We start from the raw sequence: 27,100 nt of genomic DNA on the forward strand, positions 1-27,100 counted from the left end.
TAGAGTGCCCGGTTTCACTGACTGCTTCATCGGAAACTTCTCTTAAAAACTAATCAATATTTTAAAAAGATGTAGCAAATTTTATTCTCCTAAAATAGGCTTATGAGAAACGGAGTTGAAAGTGCACGACGATGAATGGTCCATAAATTTTCAATTGAACCATTAATATAGAATATGTTTGGATAGAATATTATTTGGGATAATTTTTTGAATAAATATTATAACACTTTTTTAATATGATGTATATAAAATAAAAATTTTTTGAAAATATGTTTGTAGTATAACAAATAATAAGTTGTCCAAACAAACTTACAGATAAAAAAAAAATTGTAGTAGCAGCAAGATCCTGATTGATGTTTGAACACATTGCACTGTATGAACTGATTAAATCAGTTCACTAACCAAAACCTGCAAGCAAAAGATTTAGAAAACATCCAAAATCAAACACATAGAGACAAAAAAAAAAAAATTGGGACGAAGAAGGATTCGACCAGGATAATATAGTCATTTCAACATTCAACGGACATTTTTTTTTCCTTTCCTTTCGTTTTATTTTTTGTCTCTTGAAATATTAATTTAATGTATAGTAATAATTTAAAAATAATCCCCCCATGCCAGCCAGTACTAAAATCCTGCCCTCCCTCATCGTACGCCTAATTAGACTCAATTGGGAATGTTGGGCTGAGCAGCAAAAACCGTGTAGGGTTTTCGGCTCCCACTCCAAACCCCTACTGTTCCCTGTTCACACCTTGAAGACTCATCTTACGCATCTGCTTCTTCTTTCAGGTGACACCCATTTCTTGCATTTCTAGTTATCAAATCACTGACTTCTTTATGGACTTTAGCTTATCTTACTTTTTTTTTATCGGTTTTTTGTTGACAAAATGAACTGGTCGTTCATTCTCTGCTGTTTCCCATTTTGGTTTTCTTTTGAGGAGCAACACTGTATGCTGAAGTTCTTGTAATTTTCTTCTGAATCATTTGTTGTTTTCGTTTCAAATTGGGATGGGCTTGCAAAGTTGATGTCCCACTGCATTTCTTGGTTGCTGGAATGTGGAGGAATTAGTAACCCAAGTTATTTTGTTCTCTTTTTTCTATTTAGACATGAATGCTGGAATGCTAGTGGAAAATTTTCAATTCAGCTAATTTTTTTGGTTGGGCATTATGTGGGCCAGCCAATTTTCTTTTTTTTTTTTGGGGTTACAAAAAATTTGTCTAGTCTATATGCTTAATTGTTTTTTCCTTTTGTGTTGGGGTTTGAGCAGAATGCTGGCAGAAATATGATTAGTTTTGTGTCAAATCAGTTGACATTCTTCGAAAGAACCAAAGAGACACTCCCTTAGAATACTAATGAATCTTATTCTCTCTTAATGTATATGCATATAAGGAGGCCGGTCTTTTGTCTATCTTACAGAGAAATAGAGTCTGGAAAGTGATGAGATAAACTCTGCAGTTCATAGGTCTTTGAATGTGTGACATGACATATACATGCGGCTAAGAAACCTATCTTTTATGTTGCTTGTTTACCCCACGAAAGGCATCAACTGAAAATTATTCTAATCACCTGAAATTCATATCTGTGGTTGATGTGTAAACATACGTTGTACAGTCACTGACTTGCAACGATCCTAAACTATCGAAGAAGTAAGCAGTAGCACCCTGTTTTTGTATTGCCTTTTTTTATGTTCTTGGAGCTCATAACCAAAATTTCACATAACCAAAATTTTCAGATGATGCATGCAATCAAAGGTGGATGGGTTGGGCAAACATTTGCCCTTGCTGCATATAGTGACTCTGGAGGGAGGAAGGCAAGGATTAGGCGTTCAAAGGAGGAGAGGAAGGCAATGGTTGAGTCTTTTATAAAGAAGTAACCTTTTCAAACTTGCTCTTTTTATAAAGAGAATTTGTATATTATTTACATTACAATGGTGATCTATTTTGTGCATGTGTCTGTGTATTTCTTTTTTAATCATCACTATTAAATTTTCACTTTTTGCATAAGGATGATTGTGTTAGCATGTAAACTTTTGTCATCTGGTCCTTGAGAGTAATATAGATTGTGCTTTACCCAAAATGAGAAATCTCTTTGTTTGTTGTTTAGGACTAGAATTCATCTATTTTAGTTTCCTTGACCATCCACATAAATAGGAAGAAGAACTTATTTCATTTAGTTTCTTAAATTGTTCCTTTTTTACTAAATATACTCGCTGACGTCTTCACATTTCTTGGGTCGATTTCTTACAGATATCAGAACTCAAATAATGGAAATTTTCCATCTTTGAATCTTACACACAAGGAAGTTGGTGGTTCTTTTTACACAGTTCGGGAAATTGTTCGAGAAATTATTCAAGAAAACAAAGTATTAGGTCCAGCTAAGTTTTCAGAAGAGCAGAGCTATGATAATGTTTTGGAGCATTATCCATTAGGATCCATTTCCATTGAAGCTCAGAGAAGTTCATTACCATCAGATGAACTGAAAAGTGTACTCCATATTTCATCCAAACAAAGACAGGGAACCGGTGAAGAACTTGTTGCAAATTCTAATGGACTATTCTTTGGGTATGAGCATCAAAATCTAGATAGTGATCAAGTAGTTAATGGTGTAATTGAGACAATTAAAGATGACATGGGATCAGATGGACCAAAAAGCGTAGCTCATACTTCATCCAAACAAAGTCTGGATAGTGGTGAAGAACTTGTTGCAAACTCTAGTGGACAATCCTTTGTGTCTGAGCATCAGAAACTACACAATGATCAAGTAGTTAATGGTGCAGTTGAGACAATTAAAGATGATTTGGGATCTGATGAATGCAGTTTAATTGAAGCTGCAATCCATACTCATGAAGGCACAAGTGATGAAATCCTTGAAAATTTGAGTGGGCAGTTGACAGGACCTGATTGTCAGGAGTTTGACAGCAAACCAATTGGCAATGTTAGTGAGCCAACTGACGAGGATGAAGAATCTAATGAACCAGTTATACGTAGTCCTTTGTCTATACCTAATCCCAGAGTTATTCAAGAACATCACCAGGAAAGTAGGGGAGAACAAGTTGTACATTCTACTAGAGATTTTCCTGGAGATGTCCATCTGAAAGCAGACACGGAAGATGTCAATGGGATTAGTCAGGCAATTGGAGAAACTGAATATGAACAACCAGTATTGGCAGTGGCTGTAGGAGAAGATAGCCTGGATGTCAACAAAGGTGGTACTAAAACAGTTGAGTCATCAAATGCTGGTATGACTCGTGGGCAAGCTGACATAGTAGTTGAAAAATTTCCACTTCATCCCATTGCTAGGAAATTTGATGACTTGGAAGGAAGATTAGAAGAACAAAGTCAAGGAACTAGAACTCTGGAGGTAAACAAAATTGAACAGGACAGAGTACAAGTTACAGAGCACTCTTGTAGTGTTGTGCAGGTGGAAGCTGGTGCAGACCTTGCTGTTTCAAAAAGCAAGAGTGAGCTGGTGGGTAAAACTGCCAGCCTAAATGATGGGAATCCACCATTGGAAATGTCGAATTGCTCTGCAACCAAAAAAGTTCCTGTATTTGACATGAGCAATGCTGCAGAAATCGGAGCAAAGGTCTCTTCCCCCACTGAAGCAAAGGTATTTTACTTATGATGTATTTAATATATCTTTTGCACATGGCTTGGGATGTATGTCTTTGCATCCCTAACTTTGTGCTTATTAAAGGGCTTAAATCTTGTAGCTGTGAATAAGATGTAGAGGGACTTTGGGCTATGTGACATCTATGTGCCAATGAAAGTGGTTATTTCCAGTTCCTAGTCCTGATTGGTCGAATTCATTGGGAGGCCTTGTAATGGAAGTATATATAGAGTCATGTTTGAAAATCAGATGAGTGGAGATGCAAGTGAAACTTACACTTTGGTACTGTAACACTACGAGGTTAAAAGCGTAATGACACTCAGATCCCGGATGAACTTTTCTGATTGCATTACGGTGAACCTGGGTACTTATGATGAGTCTTGCAGCCTGGAGCTATCTTGATCTTGCAATTTGGTAGAACCTCCATTTGTGGTTGTCTTGTTAATTATTCTTCAGCTGTCGCAACATGGATATTAATGAACTTGTCAGTACTAGTTTATTAAGTCTAATGAAGGTAATTTAAAATTTGGTTGTAACTAAAAATTTATTATGTTCTGAAGATGAAAGGTCACAATTTGGTGGGGTTTCATTAAAGGTGCAGCAGGTATGGTGGCCTATACATAGAAAAATTGGAAGGTGGCTACTTGTGTTTGGCTATCACATACTGTAGCTGTTGCACATTTTATTCTTTTCCTATTGGGTGGTGCTAATTTCTCTGACGTTATTTTACAGCCTGCGAATGTTCCAACGGGTACCAATGAGAAACATGGTGACATAAATACTGGTGTTTCTCATGAACAGTCCATTCCAGATGAAACCATTGGAATAGAAGACAAACTAAAGATCGAAGGTGATAGCAGCTCCAAGGAGGGAAGCAATCCTACATTAAACAGAATTAACCTGTAAGTATCTTTTGTAGCATCTCCTAGGCCCTTTTGCATACAGTTCAAGATGTCACTCTTTATCATTTCAGAGTGAATCAGTTTCAACATTCCCCAGTCCCCGGACTGCCCCACCTACGTACTGTTCATTTAGCCTCACCCAATTGAGTTTCCCCTTTGCAGTGAAACATGGGAAAGGACATCAGAGCTGCCCGCTGAATCTGAAGTAAATCCAGTTTTTGCATTCTTCAAGGCGCTTGTTACTGCTTTTGTGAGATTTTTGAATGGATGAGAGTTTACGGGGTGTTATAATGTAGCTTTTGAGAGTATCTGCAGGGTGTTAAGCTTAGTGTTTGCAGCTTATGGGAAACTTTAATTCCATGATATTATGATATCTGGTAACGTACTTAATGTATATGGTGGTTGCTGCGGTCAATTACATGATGCTTGTATCCCTGAAACCTAGGTAGAAGAGGAGACCTTGCTAGATGGATGTCATTAAGGAGCTGGTCCATCATTTCAGCCTCTTGATGACCTCCCCTCATCTGCACCATTAAAGTTGGATGGAACAAGTGTAAGCATGGTGTGGATAAATCTACATTTGCTTCATAATAAAAAGTAAAATAGCTTGAAGTAGTTGTATGATCTCCTTGTATCCTAAGAAATATCGACAGCATAAATAAATTGTCCATTAAGTTGTGATAAATCCCAATTTTCCATGGGAGACACTGTTAGCAGAAAAGGACATAGTACTGTTTAATAAAGAGCAACCCTACTCATTCCACAACAGAAAATGGTCACGGCAACAGATGAGTGGTTGCTGTTTATTATATTTAGAAGAAAAATCCCTTTCCATCCCCTGCTCCACTGGAAAAGTGACGCAGCAGTATTCCAGGAACAGAATTCAGTCCACCACATTTCATACGATCGCGGATGGCTGATAAGGTCTTGTTCTTAGTTCTTTCTTGTAGACGCTTTCCAACTGTTAACGCAAGACTAAAGCTTGACCATTCTGGGATCTTTTGCTTTATAAATACGTTGCTTGCATCACATGGATATGTTAGTCCACCTAAAAGTAAGGCATTCCCAGTCTAGAAGGGATTCATTATTACATCTTCCTTTTTGCAAGGGTGAGATTCTCGAACTGAGGTCTACTTTTCGTTTTCGTTCGCCATCAAAGCATCATTAGGTTTGGTCCATAGACTACTCATTGAGGTTGTCAATTAAGAGTCCAAACCGGGCAATCGATTCCAGCTCTGCTAACGTGATTTTCAGCGTTTTGTTTGGCATGGTGTCATGATTTTGCTGCCATCAAATCAAAGTTGTAACAAAACGAACAATATATTGGTTGCAATCAGGATTTCAAGGTGACAAAGCACCAAAAAAGTACATAAATGGCTTTAGACTTTAGTTTAGTACAATGCTCACATTGCTGGAATACAGCCAATTGGGAGCAAGCAAGAGATGCCCACATATTGATTAAGCTTCCCTGGCTTTTGCAACAGAATCTCAAGTACTAAATATGTTTTGTTCCATGCGTTAAAAAAATCAAAGGTTCACAAATATACATCTCTGCACACATGAATAATGGCAGGATTTCTCTGTTCAAATATCATTTCTATAAGAACATAAGAAACAATTAATAATACTCTATATATTTTGCTATAAGAAGCAAAATATTGTGGGGCGGTTGGAAACCTGGTCAAAGGATAATTGGACTCGCCCAACTGCCTTTAGCGAGTCAGTAACATATATAGTTTACTGTAATGTAAGATTGTGCCGACCTGTTTTGATGTTTGTTTGAGGGTCGGTTTGTGATTGGTTCTAAAGATTGTGTGACAAAAGGCAAAGGATATTAAAAAGAAAGAGAGAAAGGTCTGAAGCAATCTCGAAGCAAGGAATAAAGCGGAAAATATAAACTAAGAAAAAAAAAATCCAATAATCTGTAATTCATCAAGACTCAAGAGCAAGACTAAATTAAAACCCCCAAAACCTCCACAAACTAAAAAAAAATATAAGAACAACGGCAAAACTATCTTACTATATTAATTTTCTTCAAACTATTGAAATACTAGAATTCAATGCATTGTACACAAATAAATTTAACAAAGCTATATAGTAGTAACAATTTTTCTACTATTCCTAGTTGGAGTATATGGTAGGATTGGCAGACTCCTTGCGGCTTCTATGACTAAAAACAAATTCTTGAAATGATATAAAAAAAAAAAACAAAATTCGAGGAAGATTCAAAAAGTTGCACAGGATCATTATTGCATGGGATGGCAACATGCAATGATAGTGGGGTGGCATGGAATTCCCCCAAGCAATTATTAGTTATTAAGAACACTTCACACATAAGGCCAATATCCCTTAAGCAGGGGTAGGGGGGACAAGGAGGGTGTCCAAAAACACGTAATGATGATCCGTCTTCATTCCTATCTAATCAGCATGCAATTGGATATGAATCTCAGGTCAAATGGCCTAATAATACAAATCAGATGACGGTGTCAAGGATTCGGAGAAATGAAATTGTTGCCCGTATAGAGCGGTCAGAGAAATTACGCCATCATTTTCTAGGATTTTTTTTTTTTGGGTATCTTTGTACTATGTATCAATAAACAAGGACGTCCTAATTATACGTAATGAAGTTGGGGTAATGCATGGTGAAAACCAAGCAAAATAGAAAGGCTGAGGGGACAGTTCACATGGAAAGATTCATTCGTGAGGTGGAGACCATGGAGAGGGTATTTGGTAAACCCGACCAAAACATATATTATTCAAAGCTCAATTTCTTTGTTCTTTTATTTGTATAATAATAATAATAATAATGAGGGAGAGAGAGATATGGCAGATAGGGCGTATTGAAGGCTCTACGATGGAATCCTATGCTAGTTTATAAATTAGAGTGAAAGAGACAGAAATGAGTACAAAAATTGCCAACGAAGGTCTTAGGCTAAATGCATTGTACTACAATTATAGTTGACTGCGAGCCAAGCTGGTCGCGAGTAGTTTGGTCAATTGCTCGGCTCGAATTCAGGTTGATTAAGTTTGAGTCCGAACTTGAACTATTCGATTGGAAAGCAAGTCAAATTTCGAGCCCATATATATGCTACTTGAGCTCGACAAGTTACTTGTCGAGTGCTTTTTAATTTAAACAATATATATATTTTTAAATACAAAATTATCACCAAGGGTTTATGCTTTCAGACAATTTACAAGCTGATTTGCATACTTAATAAAACTCTTGAATGGCAAAAAAGTAATAGAATTTGAAGTAAACACAATATAATTTCATTCGCCAAGATTTGAACTTAAAGGCTAAAAAATGAGGTCTGATTGAGTTTCTATACTTGAAAGCATCATCGAGTACTCGAACTTGATATGGCTTGATCTTGAATCAACCCATATCGAGTCGAGTTTGAGTTTTATGCTCTCTATTCTCAAACTCGAGTCAAGTAGGGTACTAATAGTGTTTGAGTTAAGCTGAGTATAGAACTACTCGAGCTTGACTCAACTTATATACACCTATTACTACAAATTTTCGCTTGAAATTTTGTCAAGTAGAGATCAAAATGAAATATTAAAAATACTAAGCACTTATGGCAATTTGCATCATGTGAGACGATTCCAAATATGCCATCATACTAAAAACGGAATTGATTTAAGAAATATGGATCTTTATGGACGGAAAAAAAGAGTAAGTGTATTTAGTGTTATCCGTAGATAAGGCGTTACTCATAGGTCAAAAAAGACACCGACTCAAGTTTATCAGCTTTTTTTTTAGTTTTATTTTTTTTTCTTTTTGGGGGAAAATGTTTCTAGTTAGCCACAAGTGCCACATTCTTGCCCCGAAGAGGAGAAGGAATAGAAAGAAATGGAAGTAAAATATCCAGGGCTCATTATATGGTTGCATTTTAGCTTTTCATACATCCAACAAACATATATTAGCATCTTACAGACACAACTATTCAATTTTGGGATCATCAGCCAACTTTTACATTTACAAGACACCGACGAAGATTCGTGTAAACATGGAGAGGAAGACAAAATTTGGTCGAATTCTTAGGAACAAACAATGAGATATCCTGCCAGATAATTTTTAATGAGATGCTTCTTAAGTTCACTGGGAATAAGAAAATCTAATGGAATTATTTACTGCAGGCAGGCTTTCTTAGAGCGCATGTGGTAGTGGTGGTGTCCATGCAGGTTGCTCTCACCTTTTTGAGCAATTCTTTGTCGGACAAACTCCATATCGCACCTTCGAATTCGTATGATTTTTTCACTTTACATTCTAAACTTCAAATTTAAATACTTTGCTCATTAAATTCTTAATTTTAAACACTTTACATTCTAAACTATTAATTTTGTTCTATTTAAATCTAGTCAACGACAACTTCAGCAAAATTAACGACATGTACGACTTAACAAATTAATGATAATATGCTGAAAGTTGTTAAAGGTAGCAAGGTATCATAGCAAAAATAAAACAGTATATTGGCATTAATTTGTACCATCTTTTATCTCATTGATTTTGCTAGTAATATTCGTAATTGAAACTATATAAATCAATAATAATGTGCTAAAATGGTCAAAAAAGCTAAGAGATCGCACTGAATGATACATTGTTATTGATTTTCACTACACCCCTTTACCTCATACATTTTGCAAGCAACACAATCATTGACTGTATCTAAACACGACAAACTTGAGAGTTTAGGGTGCAAAGTGTTCAAAATTAAAATTTTGGAGTGCAAAGTGAAAAGGTGGTATAAGTTTGGGAGTGTAAAGTGAAGTTAGTCCTTCTTTCTTAACTTAACGTAAGTTATAAGCTTGGATTCACATGCCAATTCCAAAAAAGTTGAAACCATGAATTTCAGATCCAAGATTGATCAGCGTCCTTTCCTTCCTTGCATTGTCAAGTATCTAAGTCCTGCGATGCACAATGTACAATGTGGGCTATTTAATTAATGAGTTGCAGCTTGTCATTTTCTAGTACTCATCATGCAAATTGGTAAATGTATCTCACCCTCTTCACCGTTTACAACCCAAGTTTACCTTAAAAAAAGAAGAAAAAAAAATTGGTACTGCAATGGAGAACATATATATTATCTAGGCAGCATGGAAACAAACTTGTCGCAGTAGTACTTTTAAGCAATTAAATTCCTTCTACTTTCATGAGCCTCTAGTACAGTTACAGGACATGTCATTATAAAAACTGATCAAAATAGTAGTGACGATCCAGATGACAAAAATCTCACAAGTAAATGCCTCTAACATGCATTCACAATCTTGACTGCAGAACCGCAGGAACATCTCCTCTTCATCCTTTTTGTACTTCTTAAAAACTAAAATGAAACGAAGAAAAGAAAAGAATAGAGAGATTTGGAGGAGGTAAAAAACAATTGCCAATGAAGAAAAGATGAAAAAGGTTTGTGAGTAAAGATGGAGAAGACAGGTAGTTACATCTGGAGCCAAGTGACGACAGCCTGAGATGGACATGTTAGAAAAGTTGTTCTACTACTGTAGTCTGTGCTGCCACCAACCTATCTATCTTAATCTAGTTTTTGTGAGAATAAAAAGAATGCCCCTACGACCTTTTCTCTACTCAATTACCTTCCAATGCACGCCTCTCTTCCAAACTCTTCTTTTTCAACCCGTATATATTCCCTGCCCATTCCTACACTTCTATCTCTTACAATTTCCTGTTTACAGGTTTCCACCTCCTTATCAGCTTTCCCTCCAGTTCCTCGACCAACCCTCCACCCACCAGAAAAAACCAAAAGAACGGACAAAAAACCCATGTCTACGGATCTAGAATTACGCCAAGAATTGGTGGAAATCCGATTACCAGCTCTAAACATCAAGGTTTCACAGTCTTCAGATAGTACGGATGATGGCGGTGCTGTAATTCAGTCACAAGAAAGCACCACCGGCACGGGCAGCTGCATCAATGAAGAAGAAGAGTGCCATACGCCAAAATCGCCTCAGCATATGATCCCAGAAATTCTTAGCTGCCCACCTGCCCCAAAGAAGCCTACGAGGCCTGCTTCCTCCTCATGCAAGAGAAAATTATCTGAATTTTTCGAGTTTGTGGGACGGGAAGAGATTGAGTCTTTTTTCAGGCAGCTTGACGGGCCGAATTCTACAACTGGTGTCATCAAAAAGAGGTGTCTTGTATAAAATTTATTCCACATTCAGAAATTTTCTAAGGCCGCCCCATTTTCTTACATTGCCTTGTTAATTGGAATCAATTGACAAAGCCACAGCAAAGCGAATTACGATCAATTGTGTATGTACTACACCTTTTTATATGTTAAAGAAAATTTATTATTTGATTCAAAATTCTTGTTATTACTACAACTATTATTGTCTTCTTTTCATTTCTTTTTGTGTAAGTTGGATGTGAACTGAAGGCTGACATGATTGAGAATTTACTCAAATTAATTTGAGTAATTAACTTGCACTACCTTCTTCCTCTCTCTTTCTTCTTTTTTTGTTTATTGAAATTAATTTGGTTGGGAAGGTTGGTTCACTTGGTTTTAAACATGGATGACGATAGTTAATTAAGGCTGCTAAAGCATAGATTAGTGATGAGTTTTGTGAGGGAGATGAGTGGTTGGTTGGTTGGTTTTGTCCGAAGGAAGGAAGATGTGAATAATAGATGGAATCAATCCACCAAATAATCAATGAATGAAATACAGCTACGACTAATTCAGTTGGTGCAAGTTTTTTCTTGAGAAAGATTTGAATTAGGTTTGATGATGCAGCGTGATCATGTTTGACGTTATCGTTGAGTGACAGACACGGTTTTGGGATTGACATCCTTTGATTATCATTTTTTTGGGCATTCCTCATCTCTGTATTGCCAATCCAGAAAGAGATAGAGAATTTGACAGGTATTTGTCCTTTTTTTTGCTTTTGTCCTTATTAATGCAAACAAAATTCGGCACTGTAATATGTTATATATAGCGTATTCCATGCTTCTGCCTGCTTTGGATTGCCATTTTTAGAGCAAAATTTTTACATTTTTTGTGAATATTTTTTCTCCCTCACACACATCACATCCTTAAAAAAAAAATTTAAGAAATTTTTCCGAAAAACTTTCGAGGACTAAAACTTGTCGTCCCGCACCCCCCTCCCTCTTTTGTCGTTATTCGTTGAGCAATTTGTTTTTTTTTTCAAGTGTAAACGAGTGGACTCGGGGCTTAAAGACGAAATCTCTCACTTCCACTCCCTTTTCCCTTACCATCCAATCCATCCATTTTCTCGTTGAGTAATTTGCTAAAACAACATACAAATACAAATACGTGATCGCTTGCTTTTGTGTCCAAGAAAAACATATACCACTAGTTTTTTTTGGAGGTTTTATAGAAAATATATTGTAATGATTTGATATATAAATAAGATAGAAAGGTGATTGAAAAATGTGTTTATGAAAAATATAAAAAAAAAAAATTTTTTTGAGAGAAACGGCAATGCAAGCTCAACAATGAAACTGGTACAACAAGAATAAAAAAAATGCGAGGATAATAGTGCTAGGATGGGTTGAATAAGTGGGATAACTGGCTTTAATTACGCCACATAGGAAGTGTACGAGTTCACATGCCGGCCTACAACTTTTGTTGCTATTTCAATTATTTTCAATGTAGGGCTGGCAGTCTTCGTTAACAAACTTGGAATTCATTTATAAAAGGACGAAAAAAAAAGGGGGAAAAAGATAGTCTTACATGACCTCGCATTCACTTGACTTCTAAATTTTTGAATTTCAGAAGTGTTTCCACGGAATCAAACCGATTTTCTTATTAGTTAGCAGTTGAATTTGTTAAGCAGATTGATAACCATACACCTGGCCATTTGAATTTGATTCAGACTCCATCTATACAATAAGAGAGAAAAAAAATGCCGAACCAGACGTGACTATTCTTCTAAGTTGTTGTGGTTGCATCAGCATTCAATATTCAGATTATAACGATGGTCCTTACTAACAGGTGCTCATTAGTTACTCATTAACATATTTAAAATTTACTTAACTTATAATTTATATACGCATACTAATAATTATTAATTTTTCTTATATTTATATACTTTTTCTATTTAATCTTATCTACTCTCTTTTATATTTACTTACTTTTTCTAGTCAATCTTAAACTTCTAAAAATATATTTTAACGAGTACTCAATAGGTACCCATTAGATAGACACTTTAGTTATCTTACCTTTTAATTTGACACCTTTTATAAGAGAAATGACCTAGAGTTAAAAAGGACCCGATTAACAATTCGATTGTATTTTTTTTATTATTATCTTTCATCCCTTTCCCATCCTTAAATTGTGAGGACTCAAATCCTAAACATGACAGGAGGAGAGTTCTTCCCTGATCACCGACCAACCCCAGTGATTTAATAATTTGAATGTACTATAAGATTACTGTGTGTTAGAAGGTGAAAACGAAGGAGTAACTGACAAAAATTGCAAGATTATAGCGCAATATACTTCAAAAAATATGTTCATGCAGCGAGCCAATATCCCCTGACAGACAGGACAGTTAATATGATCTCGATCTGGCTAATAACAATAATAATAATTCTGGGCCATATCAATATGTCTCTACTCTCTCCTCTGCTGTTCGATATGCCCCCGTGAGATACTAACGCCAGATCCAGAATATTAAATCACATAAAACAAAACGGAGCAAAGTAAAAACTAGAATTCACTTTCTGTACTCCGTTGAAGGAATATCTTAACCCTCAGTTACCTGTTGCACTTTAAATTTTTCCCCTCTTTCTACATACTCTGTATTTGTATTTAACCAAATTCAAACTGACAAAAGGCTGTATGTGGACAATGTCGTATTAATCACGCCACTTTTGATGGATACGTATATATATGTATATATAATTAAAGCTTTGAGTGAGCTTCAATCTTACGTGTCCTTTCCTGCGGATATTAGCAAGAAGAAAAAGTTGGATTACGTACAATTAAAGACATGATTTAGACAGATTACGTATTTGAGTCAAGACCAGATCAGAAGCACAAAAGTAAAGAAGAAGCCGGCAGGCGCTTTTATGGTAGAGCTTAAACCATAAGTTACTTTTCCGTCTCTTAATTTTGACGGAATAATTAAAGAGGCAGCAGCAGCAGCAGCCCACCACCAGCGGCAACTCGCAGACAGAGAGGTATAAAGATGGCGAAATTAATATCCATTAATTGATGAATTAATTATATAGTTCATGGATACAACATTCACGTGGTCAGGAATATTAGAGTTCATTAAAGGGGACACATGCATATGTGTACAAAAAGTGATAACGGCGGCAGAAATTCTTGAAAATCATTATTTATTCCCCTGTATGTGTGCTGTATATTCAGCTTGATTATAAACTTTTTTTAGTGTTACAGTTTGGATCCTCAGAATACCATGCATCACAATTATACGTCTATATATATAGATATGAATATCTTATTTAGCTGAGCAACACAATGTAATTGACATCAAAAGCAGCTATATTTCGAAGAGTAGCGTGTCGGTTGCAGATGAAACGTCTTACCGACTAGATTATGTTTCGTTGTTAGATGGTATTCATTCAGTATAATTTTTTCTTATATGAGACGTAAAGAGGACGCATTGCTAGTTGGAGCCTTTTAGCTCCGGCATCAACAAGATCCTCAAAACCTACCAAACGGTAGGTGTATGTTTGGTAGGTTTAAACAAAAAGTTATAACGATGGTTTTGATCTGATTCCATCTGATTGATCAATCATGTGAAACTAATTTTTCATTTTTATTGCTAGTCGGTGGCCATGTGACCGAGACATGTTTATCGTGCATTTTTCTAATCAAACATTTCAAGAAATTCATGATCTTGTCGAAGAATATTCGCAAATTACTGAAATAGGAGTTTTAGCTAGGATCAAAGAACATCTGTAAAGTTGCTAAAGCAAGTGTAAAGAAACCACATTGATCTAAACTAAAGCAAATGCAAATCAGGTTATATATATGGACAACAAACATAAAAAGAAAACCCCAGGATGTGTATAAAATTTACTGAGTACATATTTACTGCTAATTACCCAACTAGAAAATTATTCAAAAACCTCTTCCAAAGCAACAAAAAGAAATGCAAAACTACGGGACATATTTCAATTATAGAAGTCCAAAAGTTGCCCCTCTATCTTTGCAAGTGTAAAATCCGAACGCAAGCGACACAAATTACGCATTGGATAAAACACAGATTAACCGTCTATCACAGGAAGTATTTCCTCCTTGTGGGCCGAAAGGGAAAAAAACAACTGCAGACATAGAACTGGAAAAAGTGAAAGCTAAGATCTGATAAAAGTGAAGAAAAAGTGGAGTTAAAACCCTGGATTTTGTAGTTAAATACTATCATAACTGATCCCTTTTGCCTACTGAGGTAAGACAAGTGTGTTCCCCATAAAAGTGTCTCCTTGCACTACAAGAATGTTCAATACAAGTACCAATCACCGGTGGAAATGAGAATCTCTCATTTTTGCCAAAATACGAGGTGTGGAAGTTTCTTGCTGTTTAATACTTGGAATTTGGGACTACAGCATTCTACGGGATTTGTGATGCTGGACTTGGGAACCACAAAATTAAGAGTTCTTAATACAGATTATGAATTAAAATTTGCCATTTGAAGGTCGTGCAATTACTTAATGCAGTCATGGGTCTACACTTTTTCTCCACAACTACATTACAAGTTTGTCTATTTGACATCAATAATACGTAGCATGGCTGATTTAATACATGTTGCCGGAGGAAGCTAAGACGAAGCTGCAGTGCGGTAGCCAAACAAGAAGATTATCTTGTTAGGAAATACCACAGGTAAACGGAAATGGTGATTTCCCACAAATTGCCAGCGATCAGAACTTGTTTACCACTTAACTTTGATTAAAATGGTGAATATTCAGGATTAGCCATGAGGTGAGCCTCCTCTCTTCTAAATTTTATCCCCTCTCCCCTCCCCCCCCCCCCCCCCCCCCCCAAACACCCTAAAAAAAAGTGAAGAAATGAGAACAGGCTATATAAAGGTAAGAGCAACTTGTTTACCATTTAAAATTACTGTATGTCGTAGGAAAAAAAAATCATCTATTTGTCATACTTGGAGCCCGTACCAATATTTTAGTAAAGGTGCTAGGACAATAAGTAAATCATGGATTATTTAATGAGCAAAATTATTTGGATGGCCATCAAACTCTTGGAATCGTCAAATTTTGACCATTGAACTATTAAATATTTGGTTTTGACTACTAAACTATCTAAAATTTAAATTTCGAGCCATTCCGTTAGATTTAATCGTTAAACATAACAGATTTGAGTGCTTGTACGATTCATGAGACAAAAGAAATGGGCATATTTAATGATTAAATTTGACGGAATAGCCCAGAAAACAGTTCAGTGGCCAAAACTCTACAATTCCAAAAGTTCAGTGACCATCGAATAATTTGATCATTATTTAATTTCTCTGTAGTGGATTCACTTACATTTCAGTAGCATATATTCAGTCAATCCAATATGGCATCCTTTGTGAAGTGTTCATTGTTGGCAATTTGGCATGAAAATTGATTAACGATAACCTACAAGTTTCTCATCAACCTTCGGTTATAATGACATGTGAATTAGGTATCCTCTTGTATATGAACCAATTGCTTTTTTGTTTTTGGGTCAACAATATATGAACCGATTACAAACAACATACATTTAACATAATGCATTGAAAGTTTGAAACTACATTACCGGAGGGTTACTGGAAGTTTGACAACAATCTGTTCTTGTGAGTTTTAACATCTATGAATTTTTTATTTCCAGTTTCGACATAGTTTTTTTTTTTTCTTTTTTAAATTCAAGAAAGACTCTTAAGTTTTACAAACGGAGGAAACAAGGACTTGAAAAATCAGCCAAAGACTTCACCGTTGCCTTAGCAAATGTGCTAGTTTCCCTTCATCCTAAGTTGGGAATCGGTATCAATTTCGACCGCCTACGCGATTGTGTTAGTACAAGAATTATTATTGGACTGCTTTCTGGGTCACATTTGTCTGTTGGTCTTGGGCCTAGCATCATTTGCAATGATGTCTATTCAGCTTGGTTTCTCCAAACCCAACTAGTTTATGTTTCACATTTTACTTACATTTACATTTGAGTCTGGGGCTTTACAAGCAGCCTGGTTTTCGTTAAAGAGCTGAGGAATACCAAAGATTCAGTTCGTTGAGATTTCCAGTGTTTCAATATGGGCCAATTTTGCCACAATTTCGGCTGTTAACAGCCCAAATTTTCTTTTCAAGTCAATAAAAAAATTGACTTCTGTGTATGTGAAAAAGTTCCGTTCAGTAACTCTTATTTAACAGGTATTGTGAATAATCTATAACTTGTCTGTTTTCGAAGCTTGTCTTAAGTTTCAGCCAAGAATCAATCACACTTTGTATGTATAATTTGAAAAAAAAAATTGAAAAGAGGAAGAGTATATCATGTTCATGTGTTGTTTTCACTGCAATAATTTAGATAGTTAGATATGTCATTCACACGTGCAAATCTCATTGAGTGTCAATTTCTTCTTCCATTTTATGTCAATTAATTTGTAGTAATATTGAGTTATAATTTTCACCATTTATGGGTTGATCAGAATTGCGATTTATTTGTATTATAAAAAAATATATGTCATTCGCCCTTATTTAATACATCCCTCGGCCCGGCCTATACGTCTTGGCTTTGCAACTTTTCAAATGAGGGGCCATTAGCATCCGGTAGACGCAGCTCGATCATTGGCGGGTGTCAACTGTCAATTACCACATAGCATTGATTTTGGGGCTAAACCACCACACAATCCAAAGACCAAAGTCTAAATTTGCATCTTGTCGCCCAAGCAAGAAGGCAATATAAAGCGAGGGAGGCAGGGCTAGCTACTTGACAATCACCTCAAGAAATTAAGGAGCAAAAAAATGTTGAGTGAGAAGCAAGAAGCTCTGGTGAAGGAGTCATGGGAGCTGCTGAAACAAGATATTCCCCTACACAGTTTTCGTTTGTTTACATCGTGAGTATTTTTTTATTTTTTTTTTGTCGACATGATAAATTGTATATTACAACTGCTGCTACTCTATACTAGAGAAAGGGGAACCTAAAGATATCAAGACGGGTGCCTGCGCACCCGTTAACAAAACATTTTCTGGAAAGCCTGAATATTAGAATGCAGGCCAAGGGATTTAATCTCTTGATCTACACCCAAATAGAGTTTTTAAAACTCTTTTGGTAACCAACTACTCTATATCGTGAGTATGCGCCACCGATATTTTGCTTTTCATCAACTTTTTTACTGTCTTCAATATATATATATATGGTGAGACTATCATCCTTTTTAGCATCATTGCATAACACTACCTAAATCTTTATTTTTATGGTGATGGTAGCTGAATGTTTCTTTGATTCATGAATATTGTTTCTCTTCCTCCCTTGATTATTAGTAGTATTTTTTTTTGGGGGGGCTATGTTGACGGTTTATATTTTATGGGTATATAATATATGGTTAAGGATCCTGGAGAAAGCACCAGGGGCAAAGGACTTGTTCTCATTTCTAAGGGACACGGATGAAATTCCACAGAACAATCCCAAGCTCAGGGCACATGCTGCCAAAGTTTTCAGGCTGGTATGTTGGCGTAATTCATTGCATGTTTTCATAATTGTAATTCTTGTACACTTTGAGAAATGGCTATATTTGTGTATATATTAAGCTTTTCTCGTCTCTCTCTCTCCATAGCTATATATAAACGACTCATGTTCATCAACTTGCGTATATAGTATATACTGCCATAAATAATCTAGAATGGAAGTATCTGCATGGTATTTAATATTAGTTGTTACAGTTCTACTTGTTAGTCACGCCATTTGGTCCAAACGCTAGGTCGTTTTTAACCTAAAAATTGAACATATTAGGTGGCTTCAATCTTCCTTGATTTATTCTTTTATACTTCATCATTTTCTAATGCCCAACACTATTAATTAACATTTGTCAGTGTGAAATTTTTATTTAATTTGTCCCTAGACAAATTTTTATCACCAACAACTGTCTCTATATATTCTCTCCCTAATTATTGACTATACTATTTCTCCAGTTTTTCTTTTGATGGTCATCAACAAAGAATTGCGTAACTGTTGATCCAAATCTGACAAGAAACCCCCGATTACACCCTCACTGTGTAATCTCATGCATCTATCTATCAACATCGAAATTCAAAAGAAAGGCATCAAGTAATGATTAAACGGACATGTTACACATTGATCTACAAAATTTTAAAGTATGCCAATCTTGAAGAGAGATTAGAAAACCAGAAAAGCAAAACGTACTAATCAAATCACTCATTGGTTTAGTTTAAGAGAGCATAACTAGAAGAAATGGGTGAAGATTTCCATTTTTGAAGCACTTGCAATGGCTGGAAGCTAGGTCTCAACTTCCTTCCTTTAGATTGTCATTAATGTTCATTACAAGGATGTATTTATCTCTAGCAAGTAGTTTAACGAAATCTGACGAGGTTAATTGTATACGACATTAGACTTGCGAATCAGTGGTGCAGCTGCGTGAGAAGGGCGGAGTGCTGATTGGCGATGCTACTCTCAAGTGGCTGGGATCGGTTCATCTCCAGAATGGAGTCCTTGCGCCCCATTTCGAGGTACTACCTACTAGGCCTAGTTCTGAAGCTGTCTGCAGTCCCATTCTTGTATCTCTTCATAAATTTTCAAGAAGTTTACACTAATTAATCTACATGCTTATCTATAATAAAATTTTATTCCTTAATTTATTAAATTTTGATTTCTGCATGAGACGTACGTAGATGGTAAAAGAAGCACTGCTGAAAACGATCGAAGAGGGCGTGGGAGAAAAATGGAGCGAGGAAATGGAGAATGCATGGGGCGAGGCCTATGATCACTTGGCAGCAGCGATTATAGGTGAGATGCAAGCAGAGGCTGCTGCTTCATCAAAGCCCGTTCCTTAACATCGACAACGTATAATCTACAAAGGATGTCTTTAGTGAAAGCCTCATCTGTGACTCCCGGGAGAGGCTTCTGGATAGTCCTTAATGCGTTGTAAGAATAAATGATAGTAATAAGAATAGAGCATTTACCAGTGATGAATAATAGCACACGGAATCCTCAGTGCCACTTTTTCAGTGGTAATTCAGTGTCACTCCTATATTTATATCAAGTATCCTATTTATTTAATTTGTCATGTGTTATTTATTTAAATTTCTTCTACCATCACGTGATATGTGGGATTGGCACTGGATTTGACACCGAGTAGTGGCACAGAGGATCTCAACTGGAATAATAGAAGCGAGAAGTGCTCCAAAATAATCATGGAGTGTATCGACTAAATTTTACTACATCATGAAGAAAAAATTGCAGACTGGACCACATCTCATTGTCATGACTGAGTGTTCCACAATCTACATGATACTAATATATTTGTAAAAACGATCCGAAGGAACCCGGTTGGATTTCTGCACCGGCTGAATTGAACTGCTTATTAAAAATGGTTTGAGGTCTGATTAATTCTCTGCTACTTCAAATCTTCGTTGTCTCATTCTCTTCAACTAGGCAACAAGAAAAAAAAAAATCGACATTTAATTTGTTTTTCTCTCCTTCTACCTGTACAAATACAATTGTGGATTGGATATGCATCACACGTCCAGCTAGCTGACCGGTCAGCTTTGCCCCATAAGAAAATTAACTGAGGATTATTTAATTTTTCTGTATAATGGCTTTACATTTTTATTTTTTTAGTATGAAGTCAATCAGAAGAGGATGAGTTCAATCCAATAGGCCATGTCCTTTATGAAATGGTACGTGTCTTGGCCGGAAAATTGAGTCAAGATAATAATAATAATGTATTTTATTATGCTACTATTATTATATCGTCCAACATTTCGTTGTGTGACAAGTGCACTGGGATCCCATTAAAATTAAGCTTTTGCATCTGAAGAAGAGACGTACGTGTCGTCGTGTGATGCATTGAGACTATCAATCACCACAAGGTTATTAGGTGTTTGACAGCAACCCATTCTTGGGAAATTTACTTTAATCGACAAGATCAATTTCAACGGTCAAAAATTGTTGTGTGGACTCCTTGTGGGTGAAAAAGCAATCAAGCTACTCAATAATGGAATCGAATTCGACTCAATAAGAGTTTATTCGAATTTGATCTTTCAACTAATTATGTCATAATTGAACAATATTTTGTGTTTTGTATACTTTTAAACTTGGTTTGAATTTGAATTGATTGATATAAAATTAGAATTTACAAGTAAAAAATTCGAGCTACTTGAACTTGACATCATTTAATTTCAACTCTGTAAATAAACAAATCAAATTTGAATACCAAAAAAAAAAACTAAGTTTGAACACAATTTTAAACTTATTAAAATAATCAAATAAATTTTAAACATTAAAATATTCTATTTAATTGTGCTCATTATCACTCCTATGTCTCCTTGCTTTGATCCGCTTTGTCTGTTGGGCTTGGCCCTAAACTTCATATAAATGTACGTCGAAACCCAAACGATTTATGCTTTGTGTTTTAGTTGTTACTTTCAAGTCTGGGCTTCTACAAGCAGGCTGATTACATAATGGAGATAGCCTTAAGGAAAAGTTGAAATTTCTAATATTGTCTGAACATGGGCCAATGGTCTCCCAGAGTTTCGGCTATTTATTTATTAACTTTTTTTTTTTGTCTTTGTTATAAAGAATTGACTTCTTCTGTAATTAAAAAAGCAACTGATCTCTTGAGTAACCCTATCCAAAAAGGGAAACAGTATACTACGTGATAATAGGGAGTGTGTTTGCATTGAAGATTATTTGGAATAATTTTTTTGAAAAAATGTTATAGTTGTATTTTATATGATGTGATATATGTGAGATAAAAATGTAATTGATTTGATAAAAAATAATTAAAAACATATTTATAATGCAATCAAATAATTATAAGAACCTATCCAAGCACACCAAAGTAATGATTTCCAAGCTTGCTTTAACTTTTAGCTAACAAATCTAAGTACACTGTGTACGCATATGTAACCAAAAAAAAAGGGGAAAATATAGTAAAGTAAATCTTATACACATTGACATTGTATATACTATCACGATTGGATACATGACACATATGCAAAATTTAATTTTCAAATTCAAATTCAAATTATGTGCCATATATTCAAAAATGAAAATATATACACTGTCAAAAAACGACGGCTGGATCTTTTGCAGGTGTGTACCACATATGATCTGGCCAACAAATGATGCCAACATCAAGCTTCCGGAAACCATCCAAAAGTCTCTTGCCCATTGCACCTCGTATATCCGTGTGAATATGATACCTTATCTCTCAAAACCCAATATAAAGCGAGGGAGGGGCTATTATACAGTCTGCTCAAAAAAGTTCAGGGAGAGGAGCAAAAATGGCGTTGACTGAGAAGCAAGAAGCTCTGGTGAAGGAGTCCTGGGAGCTGATGAAACAAGATATTCCTCGACATGGTTTTCGTTTATTTGCATTGTAAGTATGCACCGAGAGTTTTCGTCCAATTTCTGGAGTGCATTCTTTTAATTTTAATTTTTTTTGGTAGCAAGAAAGTAGTGGGATTTACGAAGTGGGGAAGGAGATGAAAGGCATTTGAACTTAAAATCTCTAATTCTTGACCTCTCAACTTGTATAACTAATAGACCAAAATCTCCTCCACGGAATTTCTAGTTTGCATTATTGTAACTTTGTTTCAGTGTATATGTACCTAATGCAGAAGATGTTGCTTGTACCCAGTAAGAAAATGGTTTTAACAAGTTGATGTTCTTCCATATATAATACTACCTAAACCACTATTTTAGGATCATCATAGCTGGATTATTAATTTCTCAGATACATCAATATAGTTTCTCTTCCTCCCTTGCCTAATTTGCTTAATTTCTTTTCTTTTCTTTTTTTGGGTTACGGGCTATATGATCAAGGATCCTCGAGATAGCACCAGGGGCGAAGGACTTGTTCTCATTTCTAAGGGACACAGATGAAATTCCAGAGAACAATCCCAAGCTCAAGGCACACGCTGCCAGAGTTTTCAAGCTGGTATGTTGGCTTAATTCAATTTATGCTTTCATTTTCGTAATTAATTTTTGCCCACCAGCCGAAATGGCTGAATAGGTTCAAAATTCAAATGACAAACTATTTATCAAAAGAGACTTTCATTACCTCGTTATGTATGGATATACTACATATAATTCCCCTGTTCCTTCTGATGGTTAATAACCAAAAATGATTGAAAGGTTGATTGAAGCTGACAAGAATCCACCAACCACACTCTCATAATTTAATTTCAGGCATCTATCTATTGATTTCGAAATTCGAAAGAGAAGCATCGAGCAATGATTAACACGGACACGTACAAGTTTAACGGGTTATCATTCTTGGAGAGATTAGAAAAACAGGAGAAATAGGTAGTAAACTATACCGTTTATAGTTTAGTCTACAAGTGCAGAACAAAAGTTAAAGATAAACATTTCAATTGAAGACCGCTTGCAATGGTTGGAGGGTGGATCTCAAGTTCCCTGCAAATTGATCATGCATATATAGCTGTAAATGTCCATTACAGTAATGATTATCTATCTCTATCAATTAGTCAACTAGAAATATGACAAGGTTGTATTATATACAACATTAGACTTGCGAATCAGCAGTGCAGCTGCGCGAGAAGGGTGAAGTGGTGGTTGCCGATACTACTCTCAAGTGGTTGGGATCTGTTCACCTCCGGAAAGGAGTTCTTCAACCCCATTTTGAGGTAATGGTTCTAAAGCTGGCTGTACTATTTTAATCTCCAGAACTTCAAGAAGTGTCCAGCATTAACATTAGTATGTGCGTGATTATGACATTCCAACCTTAGTCATAAATAAGTAAAAGTCTTCAATTTATTCAAATTTCATCACGAAGCAATTGATGAAGAGATTTAAAGTGTGAAGTTTACGTGAGACATAGGTCGTGAAAGAAGCATTGCTGAAAACGATCGAAGAGGGCGTGGGAGAAAAATGGAGCGAGGAAATGAAGAATGCATGGGGAGAAGCCTATGATCACTTGGCAGCAGCAATTATGGGTGAGATGCAGGTTGAGGCTGCTGCTTCATCAAAGCCCATTGCATAACTGCCAAAGCAAAATCTACTGCAAGAATCCGTGTGAAGCTTCATCTGTGTATGGTAACTCCTATGTGTAGGCGCGGCTTCTGTGACAGTGCTCATTGCTCAATAAACGCATGCATGCGTTATTGTAAAAATTGGCATGTCGATTTAATATATATATATACATATATCAAAATGGAAAGACTACTGGTAGAGGTTTGGCCATTATATACATTAGGGAACAAGGTACAGTCTACATTTGTTCGATTCTTAAAATTTGTACGAAGGTGAAACAAATAAAACTAACATAATTTTTATGCCACTGCAAAAGAAAGAACTAAAAAGCACTACAACAAGGAAAATTTCCAAAATCAACTCCATTTATTTGAACTTGTTTTTTGTAAACATGTTTTTACATAATTTAGAAAACATGTTTTACTGTCACTCTTTAACGCACAGAATCATGACCATTAGCTGATTAATTAATTAATTGGTGACATCGACAGGATGTTGCATTGCAAGCTCTTCCAGCTAAGTCATTTCTTCTTCTTCTTTTTTTTAATTATACGAGCCGTGTCACTTCAAAATTTAAAAATTCATACAATCAAAATTCACCAACACAATATCATTTCCGTAATGGACATGTTTTATTAATTGGCTGCCAAGTGCCAAGTTGTGGCCAAGCCAAGAAATGAATTGACACCTATAATGGTAAACTCAATCAGTCTTGAACATTAGTCTAAAAGAACTTTAGTTGGTCATTTTGTTAAAGAAAAAAGAAGATAAATTTCCGGTTTTCAGATGATAAGAAATAAAAAAAAATATGAAACGCAAAAGTTTCGGGGTTTCGATTAGCCACTACAATCAAAGATGCATACACGGTCAAACTTTTCAAAAAGTTTTGTCACCCACTTCTATTAACTAAATAGGGTCCGTTGAGTAAGCATAATTTACAAAAAAAATATTATTCAACTCACATCATAAACATAATTTTCAAACACCTTTTTAGCAGATATATATTAAATTACAAAAATATTACAGTGTTATTCGAAACAATTTTTTCAAATAATCTCCTATCCAATCTACCATCATTTTCATCGGCATCTCGTCACTTTATTATTATTATCCAATCATGTATCGTTATAAGTTACTTAAAAGTGATTAAAACTAGTCCTTTAGTGCGTGCAATAGAATTGATTGGAGAAAAAGAAGCATAATATGCAAGTCAGGAGTTATCCAGCTAGTACCTTATATTAACGAATCTCTCAAACTAATGTGTGACGAATAACTTCTATTCATGAATTTAACAATCTTTCCTTTTATGAGTAACTCCTCAATCTAAATTCACAGACTCTTCCTTGAACCACCTTAATTAAAGATTCAAGAGTGTCTCTTTTACAACTCATGGATTCCCTTTCTTCAATATCTCTAAAAGAATTATGGACCTCTGTTAAACTCTTGGCTTCTTGACATAGCCCTCATGACCCCTGCCAGACTTTTGGTACTTTTTAGTCCAACACTAAAAAACATGGAACAATTTATTGGTCCATCATTGCCAAAAAAAAGCTACTTGCCAAAGAGTAGTTTAAGCTCATAACCAAAAGTTCTAATTATCACTTGTGAGGAAAAAACCTAAAAGAGCAAATAAAAGAGGTTCAATATATAAATCAGGCAATCACACTTGACTCAAAAGATTAAACTAGTTATTACGTTCTAATTCCTTAGCAAGGTTTTGAAACCTAAATCGTTTATTGAACTTGAAAAGCTATTAGGTTAAGGGTTACTAGTTCAACAGTTGAGTTAACCGTTATCCAACTATTATCAATCTGTGATATCATAAATAAATAAATAATTAATAATTAATATAGTAGTGTTAAGTTATTAGGACAAGGGTTACTGGTTCCAATGGTTGAGCTAATCGTTATCAAGCAAGAATCAATTCGTGATATCATAAATAAATAAATAATGCAATTACTCCCTCTGTCCCAATAAATTTAACGCACTTTGGAGACTGTGTTTTTTTTTATTTTTTATCAACAGTTACCTAATCTTGTTTGGTTTCCTTTCATATCCCTATTCGTAGCTAGTTTATGGTGAAAGAATGAATGCAACTATGAACCCTTAATTGCTTTGGTAAAATTAATAACCATTTGAAGTGTATGGAGTTTCACTCTCCAAATTTATCATAGTTTCGTGCAAAGGATGCTATGCTATTGGAGCAATTTTGATAAAGATGAGATGTATCTTTTGAAACTCACAATAATTGTTAAAACCGCTTCAGAGTGAACAAATTTATTGATCCATTTTTAGTAAGAAACATAATTTTGGTACGGATAAAAAGGAAAATATCATATTTTCAATCACGCGTCGGGCCCGGGCCGCAGAGGATTAGTCGGATCTCGTAAGGATTGACCCGGACACCCCTGTGTCGACAAAAAAAAAAAAAAAAAATCACGCGAAGGACTAATATACTATCTATATCTTATCTGCAACATCTATTTCCTCAGAAGGGCTGGCGGGGCCAATTGAATGCCATTTAATGGAAACAGAAAGTCTACTGGCGTTAAGAGGCTAACGTTCCGTCAACTTTGATGTTCGGACCCTTAGCGCATGTGCAGGTAATTATGTTATGGACCAGAAACCAGAGAAGCCAGAACTAATGCGGAAATCAGAAGGAACAAGCTTGAATGAATAAAATCAGTTAATGAAGAATCAATGAATTAGTGAACGAATGAACTTCAACTTTCATTAATTGAATCTGGAAAACCAATTACAAGAACAGAAATAATGGATTTAGCCAAGAAGGGGAAAGATTGAAGGAATTGAAAAAGAAAAGAGAGGGAAATTGGCAGAGCCAATTTCTGTTTACAAACAATGGAAATAATATGACAAAAATCTGTCTAACTCTCGGATTCTTCAGCCTTTTATGGCACTTCCAGACTAACTAACTTCTAAACTAGCTAATCAGGTGAGGCCACGTGGAAGTTCTGGAATCATCAGCTCCACTTGTGCCAAACAGAAGCATAAGTCTGTTATAACAGATAGAAGGCGTGATTTGTAAGTCACGCCTTACTTCCTCAAGTTGCGTGGCTGCGCCTTTCACACAAACTGGAACACGCCTCTCTCCTTCTTCCAGCTGGAACACGCCTTTCCTGTATTCTAGATCACGACTTCTGTATTTTTCCTCATACTCCATGACAGAGCCTCCCCCTTTAAGAATCTTGTCCTCAAGATTGGAAATGAGGGAATTGCCTCCTAATTTCGTCTGCAAATTCCCATGTTGCCTCTGCTGGATCTGTTCCCCACCAATGTACCAGCCATTGAACAGCAGCTGCATTCTTCCTCTTGACTGTTCTTCGTTCTAGCACTGCAACTGGTTCGATCCTTAAGTACCCCCTTCCATCTGTTTCGGGCAGTTGTAAGACAGGTGTGGTCTGTTCCCCAACCTTTTTCTTCAGCAGAGA

General features: G+C 35.8%; 4 protein-coding genes across 4 annotated transcripts; all 4 read left to right on the forward strand.

Annotated features, from left to right (window-relative positions):
* The first annotated feature begins 645 nt into the window (after positions 1 to 645).
* LOC113730744 (uncharacterized) lies at positions 646 to 5,124 on the forward strand. Its single transcript, XM_027255627.2, has 5 exons — positions 646 to 786; positions 1,731 to 1,867; positions 2,245 to 3,607; positions 4,340 to 4,509; positions 4,672 to 5,124. Exons 2-5 carry the CDS (start codon positions 1,731 to 1,733, stop codon positions 4,778 to 4,780), a joined length of 1,779 nt encoding a protein of 592 aa, XP_027111428.1. The 5' UTR covers positions 646 to 786; the 3' UTR covers positions 4,781 to 5,124.
* A 4,783-nt stretch (positions 5,125 to 9,907) lies between these two features.
* Positions 9,908 to 10,668, forward strand: LOC113728509 (uncharacterized). The gene is made up of 2 exons (XM_027252910.1): positions 9,908 to 9,916; positions 10,201 to 10,668. The coding sequence occupies exons 1-2, from the start codon at positions 9,908 to 9,910 to the stop codon at positions 10,666 to 10,668; spliced, it is 477 nt and encodes a 158-aa protein (XP_027108711.1).
* Positions 10,669 to 17,373: 6,705 nt separating this feature from the next.
* On the forward strand, positions 17,374 to 19,712 carry LOC113733472 (anaerobic nitrite reductase HB2-like). Its single transcript, XM_027259839.2, has 4 exons — positions 17,374 to 17,532; positions 18,027 to 18,141; positions 19,046 to 19,162; positions 19,325 to 19,712. The coding sequence occupies exons 1-4, from the start codon at positions 17,441 to 17,443 to the stop codon at positions 19,484 to 19,486; spliced, it is 486 nt and encodes a 161-aa protein (XP_027115640.1). The 5' UTR covers positions 17,374 to 17,440; the 3' UTR covers positions 19,487 to 19,712.
* A 2,165-nt stretch (positions 19,713 to 21,877) lies between these two features.
* Positions 21,878 to 23,838, forward strand: LOC113730745 (anaerobic nitrite reductase HB2). Its single transcript, XM_027255628.2, has 4 exons — positions 21,878 to 22,035; positions 22,482 to 22,596; positions 23,189 to 23,305; positions 23,500 to 23,838. The coding sequence occupies exons 1-4, from the start codon at positions 21,941 to 21,943 to the stop codon at positions 23,659 to 23,661; spliced, it is 489 nt and encodes a 162-aa protein (XP_027111429.1). The 5' UTR covers positions 21,878 to 21,940; the 3' UTR covers positions 23,662 to 23,838.
* Positions 23,839 to 27,100: the final 3,262 nt, after the last annotated feature.

This window comes from Coffea arabica, chromosome 2e (genome assembly GCF_036785885.1).
Source record: "Coffea arabica cultivar ET-39 chromosome 2e, Coffea Arabica ET-39 HiFi, whole genome shotgun sequence".
Taxonomy (NCBI): domain Eukaryota; kingdom Viridiplantae; phylum Streptophyta; class Magnoliopsida; order Gentianales; family Rubiaceae; genus Coffea; species Coffea arabica.

Bases quoted from the DNA above. Each gene is read 5' to 3' on its own strand.
- LOC113730745 (XM_027255628.2), top strand. From the start codon at position 21,941: ATGGCGTTGACTGAGAAGCAAGAAGCTCTGGTGAAGGAGTCCTGGGAG. The intron at 22,036-22,481 runs GTAAGTATGCAC...TATATGATCAAG, and splicing joins GGTTTTCGTTTATTTGCATT to GATCCTCGAGATAGCACCAG. The intron at 23,306-23,499 runs GTAATGGTTCTA...CGTGAGACATAG, and splicing joins TTCTTCAACCCCATTTTGAG to GTCGTGAAAGAAGCATTGCT.
- LOC113730744 (XM_027255627.2), top strand. From the start codon at position 1,731: ATGATGCATGCAATCAAAGGTGGATGGGTTGGGCAAACATTTGCCCTT. The intron at 1,868-2,244 runs GTAACCTTTTCA...GATTTCTTACAG, and splicing joins GTTGAGTCTTTTATAAAGAA to ATATCAGAACTCAAATAATG. The intron at 3,608-4,339 runs GTATTTTACTTA...GTTATTTTACAG, and splicing joins CTTCCCCCACTGAAGCAAAG to CCTGCGAATGTTCCAACGGG.
- LOC113733472 (XM_027259839.2), top strand. From the start codon at position 17,441: ATGTTGAGTGAGAAGCAAGAAGCTCTGGTGAAGGAGTCATGGGAGCTG. The intron at 17,533-18,026 runs GTGAGTATTTTT...TATATGGTTAAG, and splicing joins AGTTTTCGTTTGTTTACATC to GATCCTGGAGAAAGCACCAG. The intron at 19,163-19,324 runs GTACTACCTACT...AGACGTACGTAG, and splicing joins TCCTTGCGCCCCATTTCGAG to ATGGTAAAAGAAGCACTGCT.